This window comes from Bos mutus, chromosome X (assembly GCF_027580195.1).
Source record: "Bos mutus isolate GX-2022 chromosome X, NWIPB_WYAK_1.1, whole genome shotgun sequence".
Classification (NCBI taxonomy): domain Eukaryota; kingdom Metazoa; phylum Chordata; class Mammalia; order Artiodactyla; family Bovidae; genus Bos; species Bos mutus.
The window spans coordinates 115,448,065-115,472,975 of record NC_091646.1 but is presented as its reverse complement, the minus strand read 5'-3'; the positions used below and the strand labels follow the sequence as shown (position 1 = coordinate 115,472,975).

At 40.1% G+C, this 24,911-nt stretch overlaps 1 protein-coding gene across 3 annotated transcripts in view; it reads right to left on the bottom strand.

The window, feature by feature from the left end:
* The window catches only part of BMX (BMX non-receptor tyrosine kinase), a 46,235-nt gene that overhangs the window by 7,374 nt on the left and 13,950 nt on the right, over positions 1–24,911 (bottom strand). For 2 of the 3 annotated variants that reach the window (XM_070365798.1, XM_005903112.3), the window contains exons 5-16: positions 23,115–23,234; positions 20,853–20,917; positions 16,804–16,979; positions 15,242–15,313; positions 14,534–14,587; positions 12,130–12,184; positions 10,408–10,487; positions 7,559–7,686; positions 4,827–4,901; positions 3,814–3,985; positions 1,964–2,180; positions 947–1,011 (exon numbers count right to left, since the gene is read on the bottom strand). In XM_070365798.1, coding sequence (XP_070221899.1) covers positions 947–1,011; positions 1,964–2,180; positions 3,814–3,985; positions 4,827–4,901; positions 7,559–7,686; positions 10,408–10,487; positions 12,130–12,184; positions 14,534–14,587; positions 15,242–15,313; positions 16,804–16,979; positions 20,853–20,917; positions 23,115–23,234 — 1,279 coding nt within the window. The remainder of the gene's footprint in view (positions 1–946; positions 1,012–1,963; positions 2,181–3,813; positions 3,986–4,826; positions 4,902–7,558; positions 7,687–10,407; positions 10,488–12,129; positions 12,185–14,533; positions 14,588–15,241; positions 15,314–16,803; positions 16,980–20,852; positions 20,918–23,114; positions 23,235–24,911) is intronic. The other variant, XM_070365799.1, reaches the window with a different exon arrangement.

The following is a 24,911-nucleotide window of genomic DNA, read 5'->3' as shown; positions in this document are numbered from 1 at the left end:
TACAGATCTCCCTATGGTGTTTTTAGGGACATGTTTGCTAAATATAGGGCTGGATTTGGTCAACTCTTCAGAATTTGAAACTATATTATCCCTCCTCAGAATTACATGTGGTTATGTTGAATTGGCACAACTTTATAGCTGTATTTTGTCTCAATGGCAGGGACATCTGCTTGCCCTCTAGACTCAACTGTGGGCATTTTGAGGGCAGAGATTAACTCATTTATATCAGTATCTCCCACAGGGCCTAGGCATTAGGCACTCAATAAATGTTTGTTGAATGGAAAGGCTACCAGATATGTCTTCATTTCCTGTATAAAACCATGAAAATTGGCTCTAAGGCTTAAATAAATAGTAAGAGGATTCAGAATTCAGGAAATGGAAGATTCTTCTTAAACTGCTATCACAATCAAACTAATTTTTCAAATCCTAAAGTGTTGCTAGAATGCCAAGAGAATGAGTCTACGGCCTTACCTGATGCTACAGAAAATTTAATAAATGACAAGAAAATTTTTCCTAGTGTTAATGCTGTGCCCATTTGAGCATATAGTATTAAGAAAAAACCAGAACGGGCTAAAGGAGCCATCATACACACACAGAAACACACACACGCATTCTCTCTCTCTCCCTACCCCACCCCAATCAAGGCTTTTTAAACTTTTCTTGTTTTTTCCTGGCTGTAACAGGTTATATACGAATATTTAGGATCTTTTGTGGATTTATTTGCATTTAGAAAATATTTATCAAAGTTTTGAAAGAATTAAGAGAGCTTTGGGATAATTTCTGAAGAACAATCCTATTTTTATCAGTGAAGAAATGAGTGTTCAGAGGTAGTGTGAGTGAGGAGATCCAGGTTTCTAAGCCCCCAATTCAGAGCATGTTTTGTACCCCCGTTTAGATGTGAATGGAAATCCCTCTTTCACGCGTTGCCCTTTTGGAACTGGCTTACCTCGTCATCCCAAAGTCAGAAACCTTCACAGAGAGATCACTGTCTACCAAGCAGTTCCGAGCAGCCTTTAGAGGGAAAACAAAATTACCAACAGTGAAAATGACCAAGGATCCCCTGACATCAAAATCACACATTTTCCTTCTCTTTGGGACATTTGTCAGCAAAATCTAAGATATCACAACCCCAAATGCTGTATTTAAAAGAAAATATCTAGAGTATAGATGTTGTCTTTTTTCCTTTGCAATTTTCAATCTTTCAAAATGAAAATGTGCTCACAGAAGTATCTTCCGTCAAGCATCCATCCTTGTCAAACGGTATGAGAGGTATTAGACATGAAACACAGAACCTGAGCTCGTCAACGAGAAGGGAAAAATCACGTCTAGGGGTTCCCTCTCCATTGCTAGGACCCTGTGTGTTAACAGGTGCTTTGAAGGTGTAAATGCAGCACTGAGAATCCGGAATGCACTGGCCTAGCATGCGTGGCATGTTTGCTGTTTAGCACCAGAAAATCTCTAAAGATCAATCAATACCAGTACAAATCAAGAAGAATACTCTCCACATCCACCCTGACTCAAAGATGTACGCATTTCATTTCTTGTGTTTTCAGTTATCGTATTAAATGATTGCTTTAGCACTAAATCCTTCCTGGAGTAAAGGTAAGCTTGGGTTAAATGATTCTGGGAACCACTAAATTGACCAAAGTCTTTCCTTTGCATCTGTTTTCCATTATACCACGACCTAACTACATAGACCTGGATGGCTTCTTTAGAAATTCCTTCTATACTTAAGTGTTTTATTTTGAGTTGTGATTTTTATCACAAAAGTGTCATGTGCTTAAGCAAATGGGCAAAATATTGGTTGGTCAAAAAGTTCATTTGGGGTTTTTTGTAACATCTTATGGGAAAACCCAAATGAACTTTTTGGCCAATGCAATGTAAGTGAAGATGCTCTCTTTGCCATCCCTCCCAATGGCCCCATTGCTGAAGATGGGAGCTGGAGATGGCTTTCTTTCCTTACCAAGTCCCGATGTATGAATTGGTGGCTCTCCAAGAAGGCCATGCCTTCACAAACATCATAGCACATTTCTAAGAGCTGGGAGGGTTCAAGTCTTTTTCCATGACTCTTCAGGTAACTCAGTAAGCAGCCATTGGTTATATATTCAGTCACTATGTATATAGGGTATCTCTTTGAACACACTCCGTAGAATTTCACCAGCTTGGGATGGTTGAGTTTCCTGGAAACAACAGATATTCAAAGTTCAATACTGAATTTCCAAACTCCATTTTCCAGATGTCCTGAAAAAGAATCACTGTCAGATTTTTGTTTGTTTTAATTTCTGCCCTTATACTGGAACAGAAGAGAGGGGAAAGTTTAGGATCTGATTCTGGGAGCATTAGCCTTTGGAGGCAGAAAAAAGCTGCCTCCTATTGGACACTGACAACCTCAGCATCCATTAAGCTGCTTTGGGTGCTTATTCAACTTTCCTGCAGAGAATCAGGGAAGCAGTGGTCTGTCTAATACCTCAGAAATCCTGCTTAGTCTTGTAGCATCTTGAGAACTTCTATGACTGATTTGGAGGAAGCTATATCCTAAGAGCCGGAGAAGGCAATGGCACCCCACTCCAGTACTCTTGCCTGGAAAATCCCATGGACGGAGGAGCCTGGTGGGCTGCAGTCCATGGGGTCGCTAAGAGTCAGACATGACTGAGTGACTTCACTTTCACTTTTCACTTTCACGCATTGGAGAAGGAAATGGCAACCCACTCCAGTGTTCTTGCCTGGAGAATCCCAGGGACGGGGAAGCCTGGTAGGCTGCCGTCTCTGGGGTCGCACAGAGTCGGACACGACTAAAGCGACTTAGCAGCAGCAGCAGCAGCAGCATATCCTAAGAGCAGTCACTTCTATTTTAAAGCATCTAACTGATGTCTAAACATTTCATTAGTAAAATGAAAACAGTTGTCATATTAGAGAAGTGAGATTAGTTGTGATTTTCTTTTCTTTTAAAAAAGCTTCATTTTGAGTTAGGATGTCATTTTTTGTTAATAGATTAGAAAATAGTAACTACATGACATGGGCTTCCCAGGTGACTCAGTGGTAAAGAGATCTGCCTGCCAAGCAGGAAACATGGGTTCCATCCCTGGGTCAGGAAGATCCCCTGGAGGAGGGCATGGTAACCCACTCCAGTTTTCTTGCCTGGAGAAGTCCATGGACAGAGGAGCCTGGCGGGCTATAGTCCACGGGGTCACAAAAGAGTTGGACATGACTTAGCAACCAAACAACCACCACAACCACATGACATGGCACTTCTAGTAGGTCCCCACAGCTATTAGGATGTTCATCAATTACTCCTTATGTAATTGACCTACTTTTATCGATTAACAGGATGATTCTTTTTTCTTTTCCATTATGGTTTATTACAGGATATAGAATATAGTTCCCTGTGCTATACAGTAAGACCTTGTTGTTTATCCATTCTGTATATAATAATTTGCATTTGCATTTTGCACCCCAAACTCCCACTCCATCCCTCCTACTTCCCCTCCCCCCTGGCAGCCACAAGTCTGTTCTGTATGTCTGTGAGTCTGTTTCTTTTTCACAGATAAGTTCATTTGAGTCCCATTTTAGATTCCGCATATAAGTGTTATCATATGATATTTGTCTTTTTGTGTCTTCACTTAATATGCTAATATCTAGGTCTATCCATATTGCTGCAAATGACATTTTTCATTTTTATGGCTAATATTCCATTATATATTCTATGATATGTGGACTCTTGGTTCAGGCCTTACAGATGTTAGGGACAGTCCTGTTAGCATGAATGTCCTCTCATGATGAGGGCTAAACAACAGTTCCTCAGAAGAAACTTACGTCATGGTCTGGGCCTCCTGGAAGAATTCATCTTCTGACATGGAGCCCTCCTTGATCATCTTAACAGCAACATCATACTTCCCCTTCCACTTGCCCAGATGGACCACTCCAAACTGGCCACTTCCCAGCTCCTTCAACAGGGTAATCTCTTCACGTTTCAGTTCCCAGATTCCTAATAAAGCAAGACAGGCACTCTTCAGGATAAGAATAGAAGAGTTTGAGGCTAACAGCTTCTCAAGTGACTTCCTCTCCAGTGAGACTTTAATATTGACAACATGAAGAACAGCAAGACTTTTTTAAAAAGTTGCTCACTTAAAAAGAAAACTGTTAGTTATGTGATCTTATGACCTGTTAAACCACATGACAATGCCACCAGAACAGTATTGTTCCTGAAGTAGCTTCAATTAGTGACAAGAAAGATTAGAGTTAAAAAACCTTTAGCAACCAGAGGTATGTTGGAAAGACTTGATGTGTTTAGTGCTCTTAGCTTGGTGAAATAACATTACATTTTCTTATAAAACAAATTAAACTCTGATCCGGGAGGGTGTCATTATTGTAAATTTACTGGGGGAAAAAAAGGAAGACAGGAAGCAGATCCCTGTTCAGATAGGGCCAGGGAGGGCCTCAGCTGTAATATATTCATTAATTTTCTTGAACAAACTAAAATCTTTTCTATCCTACCAACCTAATTTTGTAATCTCCCGAGCATACCAAAAAGATGGATCCACTGCCTGTCCTTTCTCATTCTGGGAGTCTGTGCCTGATCATGGGGCTAGTTTGCAACCTTGTGTACTTATGATAATGACACTCTCCCAGATCAGAGTTTAATTTGCTTTATAAGAAAATGTAATGTTATTTTACCAAACTAAGGGTACTAAGCACACTAAGGATTCTTTACCGCTGAGCCACCAGATGTATAATATATAAAAATGTATGTATATATACATATAAATATATGTATATTTTTAAACCACAAAAGATAGGAGTTTAGGAGCACAAGGGCATGTCCATACCGCTTCCCAAGGACACAGAGGTGGGAACCTTATTGGCCTTGGTCGACACAGGGTGGCGGAGTCGTGTGATCATGCCTGCAATGAAATCAGCAACATTATCATCACATGATCACATTGTATCACATCACATTACATTACATTGGTTCACATCTCTGCTTCTGCTGTGTCTAGAGGAGCTGAAAAAGCACAGAGTTCAGGATGTTCTCATGCAGAAAGAATCTATTTTGACCATATTCGTCCTGTAAAATTAATTTGCTGGACTTGACTAATTAGTTCTATTAAAGCAAAAATTAAAAGTGTAAAACTACTTTATATGATTTTTTAAAATCTCATCAAAATTAGTTTCTTGATGGAATCTATTTAAAAATTTTCCCCATTTTTTCTAACTTTTCTCCTTTTTTATTATTGTGTTATTAGCTAGCCATCTGGAGAAGGCAATGGCACCCCACTCCAGTACTCTTGCCTGGAAAATCCCATGGACGGAGGAGCCTGTTAGGCTGCAGTCCATGGGGTCGCTAAGAGTCGGACACGACTGAGCGACTTCACTTTCACTTTTCACTTTCATGCATTGGAAGAGGAAATGGCAACCCACTCCATAATTCTTACCTGGAGAATCCCAGGGACGGGGGAGCCTGGTGGGCTGCCATCTATGGGGTCGCTAAGAGTTGGACACAACTGCAGTGACTTAGCAGCAGCAGCAGCAGCACAGTGGATTTACAATACTATATTAGTTTTGGGTGTACAACCTAGTGATTCAGTATTTTTATAGATTATACTCCATTTAAAGGTATTAGAAAATAATGGCTATATTTCCCTGTGCTGTATAATATATCCTTATAACTTGTTAATTTTATACATAGTAGTTTGTATCGCTTAATCCCCTACCCCTGTCTTGCCCCTTCCCTGTCTCTCCCCCAGTAACCGCTAGTTTGTCCTCTGTATCTGTGAGTATGGTTAGTTATATTCTTACTTTTGTTTTATGTTTTAGATTCCACATATGTGATAACAAAGTATTTGTCTTTGTATGACATTTCACTGAACATAAACCTTCTAGTCCACTGACTTGTTGCAAATGATAGAATTTCATTCTCTTTTATGACTGAGTAATGTTCCATTGTATATATGTACCACATCTTCTTTATCTGTTCATCTGGTGATGGATACTTAAGTTGCTTCCATATCTCGGCTATTATAAATAATGTGTCTATGAACATGGGGTTCATATATCTTTTCAAGTGAATGTTTTTATTTTCTTTGGATATATACCCAGGAATGGAATTCCTGGATCATATGGCAATTTCTGTATATATATTTCAGCAGTCAATCAGGCAGAATTAAAAAGAGTGATAGTACCCAGAGTCAGTGAGAATGAAGTGTTGCTCTTGGTGGGAGTGTACATTTCTGAAAAGCATTTGACAGTGCCTCAATTTTAAATGTTCTTAACCATTATCTCAAATTCTTTTAGGGAGTTTGGCTACAGAAACACCCATACAGGTGCACAAAGCTATATTTACTGAAACAGCCAGTATTATGGGAAAATATTGTATATACTCCAACTGCTTATCAGTGTAGGATTAGGTGAAAAATGATGGAGTCATTCTACACTAGAATTCTCTTTTAACAGAACAGACTCAACTGTATGCACGTGCGTGGAAAGACCTCTAAGATGCTGAGGAAAGAAAGTAAGCTGAAAAGTAGTATGTGTAGAATGATCTCATCTCTGTAAACATATAATGTGTATACATACACACATATATAATATATATACATATATAATGAGTGTTAGTATCAGCGTAGAAAAAAATTTCAGAATAGACACTGACTTGTTCATGGAGGTTATGTCTCCAATGATGCACATTTCTATCTTATTTGAATTTTGCAATCATCTTCTATAGGCAGAAAAAAACCCTGCAAATATTTTAAAAGGGAATCTCTACTTCTAAGTCATTGAACTCACTCAGCTTTATTTTTTTCTGGCATTGTAGAGTGTATAATGTTATATTCCAGGAAATGTAGGGTAAAAACTACACAGCAGGGCTTCCCTGGTGGCTCAGTGGTAAAGAATCCACCTGTGAATGCTGGAGAAACGAGTTCGATCCCTGATCCAGGAGGATCCCACATGTCGCAGAGCAAGTAAGCCTGTGCCCCACAATTACTGAGCCTGTGCTCTAGAGCCCAGGAGCCACAACTGCTGAAGCCTGCACAGCCTAGAGCCCATGCTCCACAACAAGAGAAGTCACTGCAGTGACTGCCCACGCACTGCAACTAGGGAAAGCCAGTGCAGCAACAAAGACCCAGCAGAGCCCAAAGTAAATGAATAAATAAAATTGTGTGTGTATATACACATACACATACACACAAAACCCCGCACAGCAGGCATAGGGCTTGTGAGCATTTTCCCCCTACTTTCATGGTTCCTTATATAATTGAGAGTATTGGGGGAGGGGGAGGGATAAATTAGGAGTTTGAGTTTAGCAGATACACACTACTACATGTAAAACAAACAAGGTCCTACTGTAATGCACAGAGAATTATATTTAGTATCTTATAATAACCCAAAATGGGAAGAATCTGAAAAAGAATATATATATACATATAACTGAATCACTTTGCTGTACACCTGAAACACTGTAAATCAACTATTCTTCAGTTTTAAAAAAGAATTTGGAGGGTCAGTAATGTCCAAGAAAATTTATATTTATCAGCATAAGAGAAAAACTGAACCAAGTTACCTGCTGAATTGTGTTGATGATAGTGAATAAGCTTTGGAATGGAATCAAAACAGTAGTTTTCTGCCAGGTACAATTTGTTCTCAGCATTTGTATGCACATGGTAATGTTTGACAGTTCCTTTTTTATCACTAGTAAGGAAGAAAGAATGTTAGGATGTTTTAAATCAACAACTGAAGCTTGATTAAAGAATGATTAAATCATTTTCTTAGGTACATTTGCAAATTTTGGAGAGGAAAGTCAGAGACGGTTTCTCAGTCTCGACATCCAGTGTTTTTTCTGAAGGTATACATGACAAGCCATAATTATGTAAGAGAGCTCCTCTCTGAACTCAGTGGATCCTTTGTGCTCATACAGAATTCACCTATCATAAAATTCCCCCTTTCTGTACGGTTCTTCCCTTAGTAAGTATAAAGCAGCCATCTTCCTTTGATGATTGAGAGCCCTGCAGTTTTTAGGATCATTATTCTGAAATATCAGTTCTCTTTTAGGATAATAATGGAGATTAAAATGTGGGAAAAAATGGTCACTAGACTGTGGGTGGAGGCTCTTTTGGGAGTGGAGTGTACAGGATGGAGTGGGTGGGAACAGCCTTTAATTCCTCTTGTGAACTTGTACCTTTTCCACATAAAACATTCTTTTTCTTTTGCTCTACTTGTAGAAAATCGTGGTGAATTGATGCATGTTGATTTAGGCTAACCAGCAATGATGTGCCTGTCTTAGATTTTAGAGTATGGCATGGCAGTCCAGGCTTCCCTGTGCCTCAGACAGTAAAAAATCCACCTGCAATGAAGGAGATGCAGGAGACAAGGGTTCAGCCTGAGTTGGGAACATCCCCTGGAGAAAGGAATGGCTACCACTCCAGTATTCTGGAGAATCCCATGAACAAAGGAGTCTGGCAGGCTATAGTCCATGGAGTTGCAAACAGTCGGACATGACTGAGTGACTAAGTGCATGTGTGCGCGCGCGTGCACACACACACACACACACCAGTCTAGAACTGGGTTTTGAGTAGAGTTCTGTTGCTGGCTAGTTACCTCATCCAGTTATTTCAAAGTTCAGTTGAGATTATGACCATATCAGTTTGCACTATACTTGGCACATAAAAAACTATTAATATATTCTTATTGCTATAATACCACCCTTACTAGAATTGTAATTATAAAAAGAGAAAGGATGCTTTCTTGTTGCAAATGGCTCATTGGCTCTTGGTCTTAGAATCAAATTCAGCCCACTGATGGTGTTTCATAAAAGAAGCCTTCTGTAGTCATTCACTGGGATTCTTTTCATTTGATTTCTCATCTGTTTGCTGATTTTTTTCTCCCTAGCCACCTTCAAAAATGAATCTGGTGTCAAGAAGCTTAACTAAGAGGACTTTTGACATCAGATTTGGCTGAAACTGGAGGGCCTGAGGGCCGCAGAGATTTTGATATTCAGTGATCCAGGCCTTCTCTGCCTCCTTACTGGGTTGGCTTGAGTCACCACCCACATTTGCAACTTTGTGCATGAGGTGCACCGGGAATGTGGCTTCTAGCAGTGAAAGATGCCATGCGGATGTTTATGGTGCATGCTGTTATCTCAAATTGGAAGTCGGCACTCTGTGAAAACATTCCTGAAATAAAATAACTTTTACATTAATTATTTTAAAAATACATATATGCAGCATGAGACAGGGCATATCGAGAAGCCATCAAGGCCCTTCAGTCATTCAAGGTCATTCAATCCAACCATTAAGAAAGGGTCGCAAACGTAGACTTTTTTTTTCAAATGGTCCTAATCAAGATCTGACCAGATTTCAGCAAAGACACAGGGATATGGTTGAGAGAACATGAACATGAACTCAGCTGTTGAAGATCTGGGTTCAAGTGGGTCATTTATTAGTTTTGAGGGTGGGTCTTTGTAAGCTCTGTTTGAACCACAATCCTCTCATGTAAAATGGTGCAAGTAAAAACAGCTTTCCTGTTTGCTTCACAGGATGTTTAGAAGGAACAAAAAGGCTAACAACCAATGGGAAAGTGGCTTATAAAACTCTGGAGGGGAATCCTGATGTTGATGACAGCTTGCTTGAGATGACTGTGGGGGCCTTATATACACCTAAGTGTTGGGATAGAAGTAGTGAGGCAGCTCATATTACTTTTTCCAAACAACAATAATAATAGTAAACACATTACTATGTGCCAGGCACTGTTCTGCTCCAATATGTGAATTAATCCATTTCATCCATAGAACATAATAATTGTTATTATGTCCACTTTTCAGATGAGGAAGTTGAGGCACAGAAATTAAGTAACTTGCTTAATGTCCTAATGTTTTGGAATGGCAGAGTCAGGATTTGGACTCAGAGGTGCAGCTTCACACCGGAACTCTTAACCCCACCAATAGGACAGCATCCTAGAAAGGAGCCATCAGTGAAAACACTGCTACACTGAATCAACCTCCTGCTCCCACTGGAAAGACTTACTAAAAACCAGACGTTGGGGTAGGTTTCTCAGTTCGGCTGGTGGCTAGAACCAAGAGTGGAGAGGTGCCATTGCTATTTTTCTCTCTTTCTAGGCTCAGGATGAATCAAGGGGGAATAATGCAGGATTCCTTTAACAAGCGTTTCCTGAGGCAGTCCGTATACTGGGCAATACTCTGCTGCCTGCAATGGGTAGGAGCGAATCACCTAGAAAACAGCCTCTTGAAAGTAGTGGGGGTGGGGGAAGGCAACTACAAATAGTCACATTCAACAGAAATACTTTGATTCCAAATTCCAGAGTTGAAAGATGGGGTCTTATCGCAAAATGTGACCCAATGACCAGGATATTCAAAGAACATACACAAGAAGATAAAGAAATCCACATCATACTTACTTCATAGCCTTACTAAACAAGGACACTGTGTACATTCCCGCCTGGCTGGAGTTTCTAACCATAAATGCTCCTTCTTTCCCCTAAATAGAAAGGCGAATATGGAAGGGACAGAAAACATTTTCATTATTCTTGAAAATGACTTGTGCTGGTAGGTGGTAGGAAAATAGATCTTTTAGATCCACTTTAAATGTCATTGACAGCACAGATTGCCCACTAGTTGGCACGGAAAGAACTCCCAGTTTAGCTTCCCTCTTTCTCTCATCCATTGTCTTTATAGGTTTACCCTGTGAAGGGGACGACAGAGGATGAGATGGCTGGATGGCATCACTGAGTCGATGGACGTGAGTCTGAGTGGACTCCGGGAGTTGGTGATGGACAGGGAGGCCTGGCATGCTGCGATTCATGGGGTCACAAAGAGTCGGACAAGACTGAGCGACTGAACTGAACTGAACTATGTGCCTCAACTCTTCCTCTCCAGTTAATTTTTAACCTGTGATAGTTTTCCCTGTTTGGTGTTTGTGCAAGCCTAACATTTTAATCTTTCAGAAATAAAATTTAAAGCCAGCTATCCAGATGGTAAACAATCTGCTGGCAATGCAGGAGACCTGAGTTTGATCCCTGGGTTGGAAAGATCCCCTGGAGAAGGAAATGGCAACCCACTCCAGTATTCTTGCCTGGAGAATTCCATGGATAGACCATGGGGTCTCAAAGAGTCAGACATGACTGAGTGACTAACACTTCTATCACCATATCATGCCCCTGGACCACCAAAGATACAGAACAAATCATTTGTTAAATTTATGCTCAACTTGCTTTGCTTAATGTTCTGATTCTAAGCAAGTTTAGATTGAGACAAAGTGGATTTTAAAACTGTGAATGTGAAAAAATACTGAGTTCGATAGTGGTCACCACCTTCTCGTTATTAACCCCTCAAAGAAATAATTGGTGTGCTGTATTACGTTGAACTATAGCAAAGTATTATTTTTGTAGGTCAAAAGAGTTTGCCATTGGTAAGTCCATTACCAACTAGTAACAAAATCCGATAGATTTACTCCCCATTACATCTGCTGTATTCTGGTTTAGGTGCTAATGGTTTTTGTGACAGAATTGAAGTATGAGGTGCAGATGGCCCCCAGTAAGTCTTCTCTTTGTATATTCCTGCTCTGGGTAGTCCCCTCCCACATTGACTCTGGGCTGGGCCATGTGATTTGCTTTGGCCAGTGGGACATTAGCAAACATGACAAAAGCTGAGACTCCGTATTTACTTGCCCTGAACTGTGAGGCTTGGCCTCTTCAACCACTGCCTTGAGATCACCATGCTGTGAGGAAGCCCAAGTTAGCCACATGGAGATGGAACATGGCACCCACCCTGGTTGACTACCCCAGCTAACCCCACTGTTAGTCAGTCCACCAGCTAAAGGCAGCTACGTGAGTGAATCTAAGCAAAACCTGCAGAAAAACTGCTGGCCCAGCTGCCTCCAGAATGGTGAGGAATCATAGATCTTGCTTCAACCACTAAATTTTTGAATGGTTTATTATAGAGCAAAGGGAATAGAGGAAGGCTAGATGTGAAGGACCTGGTAACCCATAAGCTGAACAATTAGCACTATGATGTCTGGACTGTATAATTAACGATAGGGTTTCTGTGAGCAGTGCGGTACCCTCTGAGCCCAACAACAGAAAGACATTCTTAGAGGCTATTTTAAAGATGAAACTACTTACCTTTTGTCTCAGTAACTGCTCAGATTGTGACCTGGAGATGTTACCTGCAAACCAGCTGCAATAGAAAAGAATTCCATTTTGAGAATGAATAGTTTTTAATTGCATAACTTGTCACTTAACTTTCTCATCTGTAAAATGATGCATTGGCTTAGATCAGGGGTTTCCAAACTTGGCTGCTGAAGAGAATCACTTGAAGAGCTATTTAAAAAACTCAGATTCCTGAGTCTCCACCACCCAGTTGTGATTCTGGGGGTGGGGCCTACATATCTTTCCTGATTGTTTCCCCAAGGCACACCTCTCACCCCACTTTGGAATCTAGAAATGATGGAGACAGAGACTGTCTGTATGGTCACAGCTGGGCTTTCTGAATCAAAGGAAGCCTTCCAGTTCATCTAAATACTAAAGACTAAAATCCATGATGAGAGGTTCACTCCCATTGGTTTAAATCTTTGTCAATTGTTAAAGTACAATTATCTTTGGATAATTTTTGTGCTGGTCTTTCTCAGTCATTTTTATCTTAGTTTGAATGATTCCAGCAGGTGCCTTCTGGAGGGTAAAAGTAGGGGAAGTGGAGGCAGTGACATGTACTTTGAAAAAGCTCTCACTACACTTGTAGCCAATGAAACAATAACAGAACTCATACAAAAACAAAGCTAGTAATATGTGTTCTCCTAGTGTCCAACTGACTTAGTCACTGTCAGGTAGCAGGTTGTCTGAGAGATGCAGTGTGCCTTGTTATTCCCACTTCTCCTTAATGCCAGCCTCTTAGTCCCTGGTGGCTCAGATGCTAAAGAATCTGCCTGAAATGCGGGAGACCTGGGTTCAGTCCCCAGGTCAAGACGATCCCCTGGAGAAGGGAATGGCAACCCACTCCAGTATTCTTGCCTGGGAAATTCCATGGACAGAGGAGCCTGGCGGGCTACAGTCCATGGGCTCACAAAGAGTCAGACAGGACTGAGCAACTACACTACAACTAAATCCAGGAGATGATTATTTGTGCCTAATTGTTGTCCAATGATAGAATCTTAGATTTTGGAAAGGACCTTAACAGCCACTTAAGACCACTCTGTCTCTGTGTAATTGAGGTGAGCACACATTCTTACTTGCCCAGAGGAGTCCACTTTATGTCTGTATGGTCCTGTGTCTTTGTCCTATGTCCAGGTGTAACACTGAACAGTACATTCTTCCTCTTCTTAAAGTATCCTAGTTTGGATGTTCAATGATAAGGTCACCCTTGAAATAGGAATCTCCCAACATAAAAATGCTCTGATATTCAAGGCTCAGTTGTGCTACTATGTGAAATTACTGCATCATAACTAACTTCAAAATTGGACTTAAAGCTAATAAGAGCCTTCAAAAATCATCCTGATGAGGGCCTCCAGGAAAGAAATAATCAGCAGAAATGTCATAGGCTGTATCTATGAAGACAAAGCAAAATAAAGGGATGGGGGTCAGCTAGGTAATAAATCCCAAGAATTTGTGCAGCCAGTTTAGATCATCTAGATTGGGGGGAAGTATATTGATGAGGATGAAAGAGGAGAATGAAAAAGCTGGCTTAAAACTCAACATTCAAAACACTAAGATCATGGCATCTGGTTCCATCACTTCATGACAAATAGAAGGAGAAAAAGTGGAAGCAGTGACCAATTTTATTTTCTTGGGCTCCAAAATCACTGCTGACAGTAAATGCAGCCATTAAATTAAAAGATGCTTGGTCCTTGGAAGAAAAGCTATGACAAACCTAGACAGTGTATTAAAAGGCAGAGGTATCACTTTTCCTACAAAGGTCTGTCTAGTCAAAGCTGTGGTTTTTCCAGTAGTCATGTACAGATGTGAGAATCGGACCCTAAAGAAGGCTGAGCGCCAAAGAATTGATGCTTTCGAATTGTGGTGCTGGAGAAGACTCTTGAGAGTCCCTTGGACGGCAGGGAGATCAAAACCAGTCGATCCTAAAGGAAATTAACCCTGAATATTCATTGGAAGGACTGACGCTGAAGCTGAAGCTCCAGTACTTTGGCCACCTGATATGAAGAGCCAACTCACTGGAAAAGACCCTGATGCCGGGAAAAATTTGAAGGCAAAAGCAAAAGGGGATGGCAGAGGATAAGGTGGTTGGAAGGCATCACTGACTCAATGGAGATGAGTTTGAGCAAACTCCAGGAGATAGTGAAGTACAGGGGAGCCTGGCATGCTGCAGTCCATGGGGTCACAAAGAATAGGACACGACTTAGCAACTGAACAACAATTTCATTAGTAACAGCCCAGTTTATTGTCACCCATCCTCCAGTTTCATGGCCCAGAACCTCACAGGAGTTTCTCCATGTAAATACAGCCTTTTCAGAAGAATAGAATAGAAATATCTATGTCTAGTTTTAGAGGAACACAGAGGACTTTCAAAACTCACTCATAATCATCAAGGTTTTCCTCTTCTTCAGATGAACTTGATTCAGGGGAGCCCCTTAAGAAGAGAGGAAACGTAGTTAATACACACACACACACACAATACCAAGAAATAATCCAAGTGCCTCACAGTGCCATGTCAAATCCCACCCTGCTTTTATCCACATAAATAAAATCTGCACTGTTAGATTTCCCTTTTTTGCACTTGGGAAGGGGTCAGCAAAGTGAAGAGAAGGTTGCTCACAAGTTGAGCTCATGCTCAGCCTCATAAGACATTGGCTCCTTGATACAGGAGGATCCCAGGAATGTAGATTTCTTTGACTCTGTCAGAAGAGCAGACTCATGAAATAGATGAAATGCTTCAGGGGCAGCTGTGATATGAAGTTAGAGAAAGTCTTGGGTAGTGTATAGAGGTATTCTCAAAGAAGAGTTCCTCAACACCACGTTGTTTTCCCTCTGGCTCACATAGGTAGGTTCGTGTTCATGCTGACACCTGTGTATATCATGTATGATGGGTAGGAAATATCAGTGTAACCTCGGAAGTTATCCATTCAGACCACTGTCAGGATTCAAAGAAGCAAACTCCATGTATTTGTTTGTTTTATAGTCACCTTAAAATTAAAGGCTAGTTGCAAAATTTTTACACCTGTGGTTAGTTTTCCTGCAGATGAAAGAAATCCTGGCTGCAACAGAATATCTGAAGTTGATTTACCATGACATCTTTGAGGTGTTGTGATTTACAACATTTCTTTCCCTTTGATTACTGCATGCCAAATCTTCACTGCTACAAAAAAGAGAGATACAGTTCATAAATTTATATTTATTTGTAAATGTTAAATGACAAAAGTAATTGTTTGGATATGTTTTAGCTTTATTTAATATTGTGACCCATATATGTCACTTGGTTTGGAAATTGAAGCTGATGAGTCATTTTCACATTTTCATCCTTGCAGTGAGCCCACTAAAAAGCAGTCATTTGATAGGATGCCTAAACAAAAGAGAGTTTTTAATAATGGCTCATAATAACCCCAAACAATAGAAAACTTGGGTTAATAAATCATCCTGACTGGGTTTGCTCTGATTTTCTTGTATGTGTGCAAGCATTCTGTCATTAATATATTTTAATATGTCATTTTCCTCTTTGCTGTTATGCTTGCAAAGGAAAGTCCTGAAAATACTGAACCTTTTAACTCCATGTGTACACACACAGATCTGCAGGGTTCTCTTCATCCTCTCCACCCATCATTTTATCTCTTTTACTTGGTGTGTGAAGCAGCCCATGAGGCAGTGCCGACTTCTCCAAGTCCAAAGGCTGTTTTAGTTGGAAGGTAGGACCTATTTCCTGTTTGCCTTCACAACCCAGGCTCTTTTTCAAAATCACACTTCAGAGTGACAAGCTTCCTTAACAAGGAAGTGCTCCTCTGGCTGCAGTTCAAGGAAAGCCTGGAAAGCCCCAGCTTCCCAAAGAGCCTTGCTCACTAGCAAAGCTTTTTCCCTTCAGCTCTTCATAAGAAAGCTCTTATTTAAAAATACCAAGCAATTTATTTAGCCTTTTTGTGGTTTTTAAGAACATGTGGAGAGTGTCCATCAGTTGTGCATCACTTAGGTTTATCCACATGATGGAATACAATACAGACATTCACAATAATCAGGTAGCTTACACAACAGTGGGAATGTCATGAACACTACTGAACTCTACGCTGCAAAATGACAAAGGTGGTAAATTTTGTGCTGTTTTACCACAGCTAAAACATTAAAAAATTAAAAGTGTAGTATATCCTCATGTCTTCAAATAGGAAAAATGTCCCAGATGTGAAGTGAAAAGTGTAAGTGGCAAAGAAGACTATAGGTGAAGGTGTACATCCTGAGAAGGCAGCCACAGCCTCGTTTGAATACTTGGCATTGGCCAGTGATGCCAAAGCACGTTGCAAAAACCTACCCACTCTAAGCTCTCTCAGATAAAGGATATATTTTAAAGATTTGGTGTTCTGGAATGTGGGGTTATTTGGAGGAAGAAGGAAAGAAAAGAAAGGGAATAAAGTGCTCAAGTATTGTACACATCATTAGATTCAATCATCTAAATGGCAAGTCTGTGGTGCTGAGTCCCAGTGGGGCCACCACTACTCTGGGCTTCTGGCTCAGGCACAGGATTTTCTGAGAGGGCAGCCCTGTCTCATGCATGGCCTGTGCAGGCTGTGCTGAGGCTCAGCTCTGAGGCAGTGCGGTAATACCTACTTGACGCGCTGTGCAGCTGGACTGAAAGCTGGGACTTACCTTCTCAGTTTTCTTACTTGCCACCAGTCAGGGAAGTCTTCTTTTGAAATATACTTCATGTTGATGTTTGACTGGGAGCCATAGTTTTTCTTGGAATCACTGTCATACTGGGCTAGAGTGGTACTTGAAGATGGTTCATCTACTTTGAGAATAGGAACTGCTCTAGGAATCTTCAGCTTTGGAGGACAAGAGATTCAAGTACATCACAGTGAGGCACAGATTCATGAGCTGGGAACTGACAATCAAAGTATATCAGCTCTTAAATTTAAAAAAAATAGGAAAGAAAGGGGCAGTAACTAGTAGTCACAAGACATGGAGCAGCTGGAACTCTCATACTTTCTTGGTTGGAGTATGAAGTGCATGACCACACTGGAAAGTTGTTTGCACATATCCTAGGACCCATATATGCCCAATAGTGAAACCAAAAGACATATAAAAGAATGTTCCATAGCAGAATTATTTCAATTAGGTAAAAACTGGAAATGACCTAAATGCCCAATAATAACCTTATTGTGGCTGTAGTCGGTTAAATCATGCCCTTTCCCCAAAGATGTTTATGTCCCAGTCCCTGCAACCTGTGAGTATGTCACCTTACATAGTAAACATACTTTGCAGATACGACTTAAGTTAAGGATCTTGAAATGGGGTGATTATCCTGTATTACTGGGATGAGCCAGATATAATCACAAGGGCACAAGGGCACAAGTGAGATGCAAGAAGGTCAGAGATTAAGGAACAGGTATAAAGATGGAAACAAAGATCAGAGAGGAAAGCAGATGCTACCAATCTGGCCCTAAAGATGGAAAAAGGGGCCAGGAGCCAGGGAATGTAGGCAGCCCCCAGAAACTAGAAAAAGTAAGTAAATAGATTTTCTTAAAGCCTCCTAAAGGAATACAGCTTTGTAGACCCGATTCTAGACTTCTGACTTTAGAATTATGAAAAAAACTTTGTGTTGCTTTAAGCCACTAAATTTGTGGTAATTTGTTACAGCAGCAATAAGAAACTCATACAGCATTATATTCACACAATGGAATTCTGTACAGCAATTGAGGATAAACTGCAACCACATACTAAACTATGAGTGAATCTCATGATAAAATAGGCAATAAACAACTATATACTTTATAATTCCATCTGTGTAAAGATCAAAACTAGGCAAATAATCTGTGCTATTATATGTCAGCCTAGTGATTACTTTTGGTGGAATGTAGTGACCCAAAGGGAAGATAAGGGTGGTCCTGGGGTTCTGAGATGTTCTCAACCCATCTGAGTGTGAGTTATTACAGATATGTTTGGTTTGTGAAAATTCATGAAGTTGTCCACTTAGGACTTGTATACTTGTCTAAGTGCATGTTATACTTCATTAAAAATTCATATAGATATATAATCTGAATTTAATTTTTTTCACATATTTTACTTTTTTCCAGGGATTGGCATCCTAGATATTTTAGCTATGCTATTTATGAGCTGTGAGGTGCTTCTTTCCAAAGATAAATGCAGTAGAAATTTCCCAAAACAGAAATCTAAACAGAATGACTAGAGAGCAGATTTTAATTTTCCTCATCTCAGTAAAACAAGTCCTTTACTGAATGATCTGGTGAAAACAAGCAGAGGAAAACAGGCTTTTCACAGTATCTTCTATGATCCTTGATCACTTACGGCAGCTTATAATCAAAACAGACTTGGGAACCCTTGGCCAATGATTTGCCCAACTGATCATTTTCAGCACATTTCACAAAGAATTCCTCACCAGAGACTAGATGCCTCGTTTGGGCTCCTAAATTTTCCTCTGCTCTTAGATTTGTTTAAAATAAACTTTACTGGAGCACAGTTTATATACCACATGCCACCCTTTGTGGTATTCACCCTTTGTAAGTATAGGATTCAGTGACTTTTAGTAAATTTATCAAGTTGAGCAATCATCACCACCATCCAGTTTTACCATTTTCCATTACTCCTATAAGATCTCTTGGGCCAATTTCTAGTCAATCCCCATTCCCATACTGACCCTAGGTAACCACCAGTTGACCTTTGCTTGTTGTGGACATTGCTTTTAGGTGTTTTACAGAGCCATAATTTTCAAGCTTCAGAACTGAAGCATGTATCCAAACCAAAAAACAATGTCACTGATAACAACATAAAATCCCCAAACCTTAATAATTCTATCAGCTTCCTAGGACTGCCATAACAAATTTCTACACATTTAGTGGTTTAAAACAAAAGAAATTTATCCTCTTACAGTTCTGGAGACCAAAAGTCCAAAAGCAAGTTTTCATGAAAGGCTGAGGGGGAGGATCTTTGCTTGCCTCTTCCAGCTTCTGTTGGGTCTAAGCATTCTTGGCTTCTGGCATCATAAGTCCAATCTCTGCTTAGGTCTTTAAGTGGCTACCTTCTCTGTGTATCTCTCTGTGTTCCCTCCTCTTCTTATAAGGACATCAATAATTGAATTTATGATCTATCCTAATCCAGGATCTCATCTTTGTCCTTAACTAATTATATCTCAAAGACCCTCTTTCCAAATAAGGTCACATTCTGAGGTTTTGGGTGGACATGAATTTAGGGAGACAAAATTCAACCTGTGACAATAATGGATTTAGTTTTGTCTTTCATGTTGGTTTACAAAAATTATATGTTGTTTTGTTTTGGCTGTGCTCCACAGTATGTAGTTCAGGGATGTAACCCATTCCCCCTGGAATAGAAATGTAGAGTTTTAACCACTGGACCACTAGGGATGTCTCTAAAAATTATATGGTTTTTACTTTAGATAGAAAGAGAGAAGTAAGTATGCATGAATGTGTGTGAAAATAAGTACCCAAGCCACCACAGAGCTGATGGGTGGATGGAGATGCTCTCTTCATTTCAGGTGAGCTTCCAGAAAACTACTGGGAGCCCATGTTATATGTCTCAAGGCATTTGAGGAGGCTGACACCTACCTGGGAAGCCTAAAAGCAGGAAGTTACGGCTTTGAACCCAAGAAAGCAGAGCAGAAGGATAGCCTGTACTGTGAACTTGAACCACATACAATTTTACTAAGCAGAGAGATCAAGGCTCTGTTTTCCTGTAGGCCAACTCCACCCTTGAGAGAGAGTTAGCTGGAAGCCATCTTGAAAGGAACTCTGCTCAAAATGAGTGAATGGACCCAGTAAAAAGTTGGAGGGGTAGAAACCGAAGAGCTAAGGTCAAGACATTTGCTCTGTCATAAAACTACACCCCAGGGGGAGACCCGTGAAAGTCTCCCATATGATAAAGAGTCAGTGTTAGAAAACTGTCTCACCCAGAAGCCACCACTACCAAATCGTGATGGGGCCAGCCACATATGACTCTCTTTTTCATTAGACCTTCTCTTCCTGAGCCTCGATCCTGAAAGGGTCAGAAATCTTAGCCTCTCCATGACCTCTTCCCCAAAGCAGGCTGCCCTCTGATGCAGACTTGAGCTAAGGGAAGGGGGTAAGTTTTAACTTGAAATGGTGTTTGGAGTCATATGATTATAATATTGGCTGGATCACTTTAGAGGCTATTCTCATGACTACTAGTAATTGGGAAAATTTATTTCATCTGAGGTGACTGGAAAACTATGAAATGTCCAGATTCCATCCAGGAACAGAGAAGAAAGCACACTAAGTGGCTTTGAAAAGATAATGGAGGGAAAGAATTATATTCTGCTTGTGTCCTGTGTTGTCCCATTCCTTTCCCAGGGCACTTACATGAGGCAAACTTAGCCATGCTGGTGGTAGAGGAGGAATGCCAGCCAATAATAGCTGCCTGTTATATGTCATACCATCTTAAGGACTTCTCTGTCATACACCATTTTTTTGCGTTTACAGGTTAGAAATAGGCTTGGTTATCAAATGAAAAAATATAACATGATAAAAATGGTTCTATGTTTGAATTTATTATTTGCTACTGCCATAGCTATTGGCGATAGCACACATCTTCTCTCTCTTGCTGGGCATTCTGAATGAAGCCCATGTATTCTAGTCTTGAATTTGGCAACTCTCGGTTTATTTAATATACCCTGACTGTGAAAAAAAATTGAAATGTTGACGTACCACTCTGTCTGGGAAGATGGGAACCCCGTGTTTTTCTTCTTTGGGGGCAGTGTGCAGATCAGCATCTGAAGAGTAAAACCAAGTAATATCAGAAGAAAATTTAAATAAAACAAAATAAAACACCCAATGTTATGAATCAAAAGAGTGAACTAGTTAGTGTGAGCAATATTCCAGATTACACGGACTTAGACACAACATCTGGAGTGATTATGTTGCTCTCCTGTATGATATCCAACTCAAATACCACTTCACCATTGATTATCAGTATCTTCCCAAGCAGATAAGAAATTCAAGTTGCTCTAAATTCTATAAGCTGTTAATTTATACCACATTGCCACCTGGTATTTGAATAATAGATATCTAATCTCGTTGGGTAGTGTCAGTGACCCTAGGATTCAGAATCCGTGTCTGATTCTTCTTTGATTGGCCCCTACACAATGCATATAAATAGCTGATTTACAAGTGAACACATCTATCCTGAACTTTTTCCTCTCCCTGTTCTTAGTATAATTGTTGGTTTTTCTTTCTACTCACACATGTAGATAGATATCCAGTCTGTGAGTGTGAAACCAGTATATGCCTTTTAAGTGGGGTTGCCGTATGGTTTATTGACCAAGCTGGGACATTTCTGACGGTGATAGGTAGGCTTTTAATAATTATGCCAGGTCCCCAGCTGAAGAATGAGACTGTCTCAAACAAACTGGGGTGTATGGTCAACTTACTTTAGGCCATGTACTTTGGAAAGATGCCCAACTGTTTCCTTCCTCGTAGATATGCCTGTGGGCTGCCCTGTAGCTCACAGAGGAGGAGGTTGAGGGAGTAAATTACACTTAGGCAGATAGACAATATCACAACTGCCTGTGAGCCTAACACCTCTACTAAATTCTGTAGTTTTCTTCAGAAGCTGGCAGAGAGCCTGTGGCACCCAGGACACATGGCAGGTGCCATGCAGACAGAGGCCAGGAAGATGATCCCAGGGCAGTGCTCTCTCTGGCCTGTTTTCTTGCTCTTTCTCGGGAGGTTAGGGTGAGGTCAGAGCTGGAATCTGGCCTGCTGAGTAATAATGCCGACCACAGACAGAAACACTGGGGTTAATGATTAATGTTACAAGGAAACATTACTCTCTGGCCTTCACACTGGAGGGAAGATCCATGCACAGTGCATTCTGTAAAGTTCATTGAATCATTATCATTCATGAGTATAAAGAGCAATATGATCTAATTAAGATCAGTAAATATTCATTGTGTAGTTTCATTGAGATGGGAAACGCAAGGACTATTTAGTCACTGATTTTGCTGTAAAATTACAAGTAGTAACATTAACATGATTCTCAGTGAATTTGAATAATATTTCATGTCCCTGTTTGTTCTACAGTTCTTGAAGTTGTTATCATGCAGCTGATCTCACGTAATTCTTTAGTTATAATCCAAGCATATTTTGTCCAGGCTGGTAAAACTGTTACCAAAACAAGTTCTCCTTTTTATTTATCAACAGCTTAATGTTGTTAAACAATGATAAATTTCTAAAATATATGATTGTTTCATGTAAGTATCCTGGTGATAGAATGGGACTCCACAGGGCACGAGCAGAAAACAGTGTAATTCTTTCCCTCCATTAGGCCTTCAAAGTCACTCAGTGGGCTTCCTGTCCCTGGATAAAGTCTCAGATAGATTTCCCTAGAAATATAACTCTGGATAGAATCTGCACATAAAGCAAACCCTATACTACCTTCTCTGTTGTTATGAGGAAATCAACAAACATATACAGAATGGCAAGTCATTTTAAATTTATCTTTGAAAACTTGGCCATCCATCATTTTGGTATCTATGGCAATACTTATATTTTATCCTTTGACATATTTTTTAAAAGAATGTTGGTGTTTTTAGTTTATGATGTTAGTTTATGAACCATGGTGATGTATGTTCACCACATTCTCCTCTTTTGGAGTTTATCTTAAACCAGGAAGAATTTTGGAAGGAAATAAACAGCTCCTTTCTTGATTTATGATTTCCCTTTAAAAACATTTCTCGTGACATGAATGAATGGCAGATGTTTGTGTTGTTATTATTTTATGGAACATGACTCAGTTGACTCTGGAATTATGTTTCATTTGTCAGATAGCATGTTCAAGGCTGGGTATGCACAATGCTGACCAATCTGGCACATTATGTTTTCCCGAACTGGTGAGCTGTTCTGGCATTTGCCAGTTCTGCCTAAAGGGCATTGTACCCAGGGTCCAGCCCAACAGAGGAGTCACATTACATGCTTCCCAGAGAGTACATCCTGGGGCCGCTTTGCAACTCTGCTGGCAGCACAGGAACTTCCCGTCCACGAAGAACCCACTGTGGTACTTGATCAGCAGGTGGGGGTTGCCCCTTATCTCTGGGGAGCAGGCAGGAAGAAAACACAGCATGAGCAAATGTTGACCCAAGAGAAGAAGCACATTCAGTAAGTGCTGTCATCGTAAAACAATGAAAACCTCATTTTGCCAGTAACCAGCCTAAGAGCAAATGGTTCCTAAAGGATGTAATTCTTTCACTCAGAAGTTGAAAAGCCAAAGAGAAAAGTCTAACCATGTTTATAGAGAACACACAATAACTTACATCAGTCTTAAAAAAAAATACCTACTAGAAAATACATATACACATCAGCTTGGTGTTAGGATTTTAGAGTAGGACTAGATCTTAACAAGAAGAAAAGAAATTTCCAATAAACATATACTCTCCCTTCTACTTTTTATTTTGAAACATTTCAAGTGTACAGAAAAGTTGCTAGAATAGTGAAGGAAATGTCTATATACACTTCATACTGCTGCTGCTGCTAAGTCACTTCAGTCGTGTCCGACTCTGTGCGACCCCATCAACGGCAGCCCACTAGGCTTCCCCGTCTCTGGGATTCTCCAGGCAAGAACACTGGAGTGGGTCGCCATTCCTTCCCCAGTGCATGAAAGTGAAAAGTGAAAGTGAAGTCGCTCAGTCATGTCCGACTCTTCTCGACCCCATGAACTGCAGCCTACCAGGCTCCTCCATCCGTGGGATTTTCTAGGCAAAAGTACTGGAGTGGGGTGCCATTGCCTTCTCCGACACTTCATACAGATTCACCTATTTTTAACTGTTTGTCACATTTGTTTCTTCTTAGTCTCTTTTTTTACATACATATTATTAAAATTTTATCATTATTTTGCTTAACCATTTGAGAGTAAGTTGCAGATATCATGACCTAAATAATGTCGCCCATTAATACTTTAGCATGTAACTTCTGTTAACAAGTACATTCCCTTATATAACCATAATACAATGATCGATTCAAGAAATTTAACATTGATACCATACTAGTACTTAATATACATTTTGTATTTAAAAATTTTCCAGTTTTTCCAATAATACCCTTTGTAATCATTCATTTTTTTCTGATCAAGGATCCAATCTAGAATCATACATGGCATTTAGTTATCTAGTTTTTCTTGATCTGGAACAGTTCCTTGTCCCTTCTTTGTCTTTTGTGACTTTTGACCTGTTTCCACAAAGGATTAGATGGGAATATAATACTAAGGAATATGGGATTACTTTTCTAGGAGTATGTGTGTATTTTAAAAAAATGTGGGAATAGGGCAATGTTGAATGCAAAAAAATGAAGTTCCAATATTTGAGTATAATACTGTGTCTGCAACAAATTCACGTCTCTCAAAATGCAGCAGAGAAACCTACAAGGTCTTAGTAGAGAACAGTTCAAGAAGAGTCTCCAGGTAGGGAGGGCTGGTCTAGGTGTGACTTAAACTCCTTCCTTCTTGATTTCATATTCATCTTGAGGATTCCGTATTTTGATACCAGGAGAACAATGTTCCTTCTTTACAACCCTGACTCCAGGAAGTGTCTGGGAATAATAATATCTACTTTGCTGGGTCATTGGGAGGAGATGAGCCAATCTATGTAAAGCATCCAGCATAATGTGTGGCTCAGAGGAGGTGCTCAGTGAACAGTGGGCTTTAATGATATCATTTCTTTAGTGTAATTCAACTCAACTTAGCTAAAAAATTTGGCATTAAAAAGCTTTACCAAA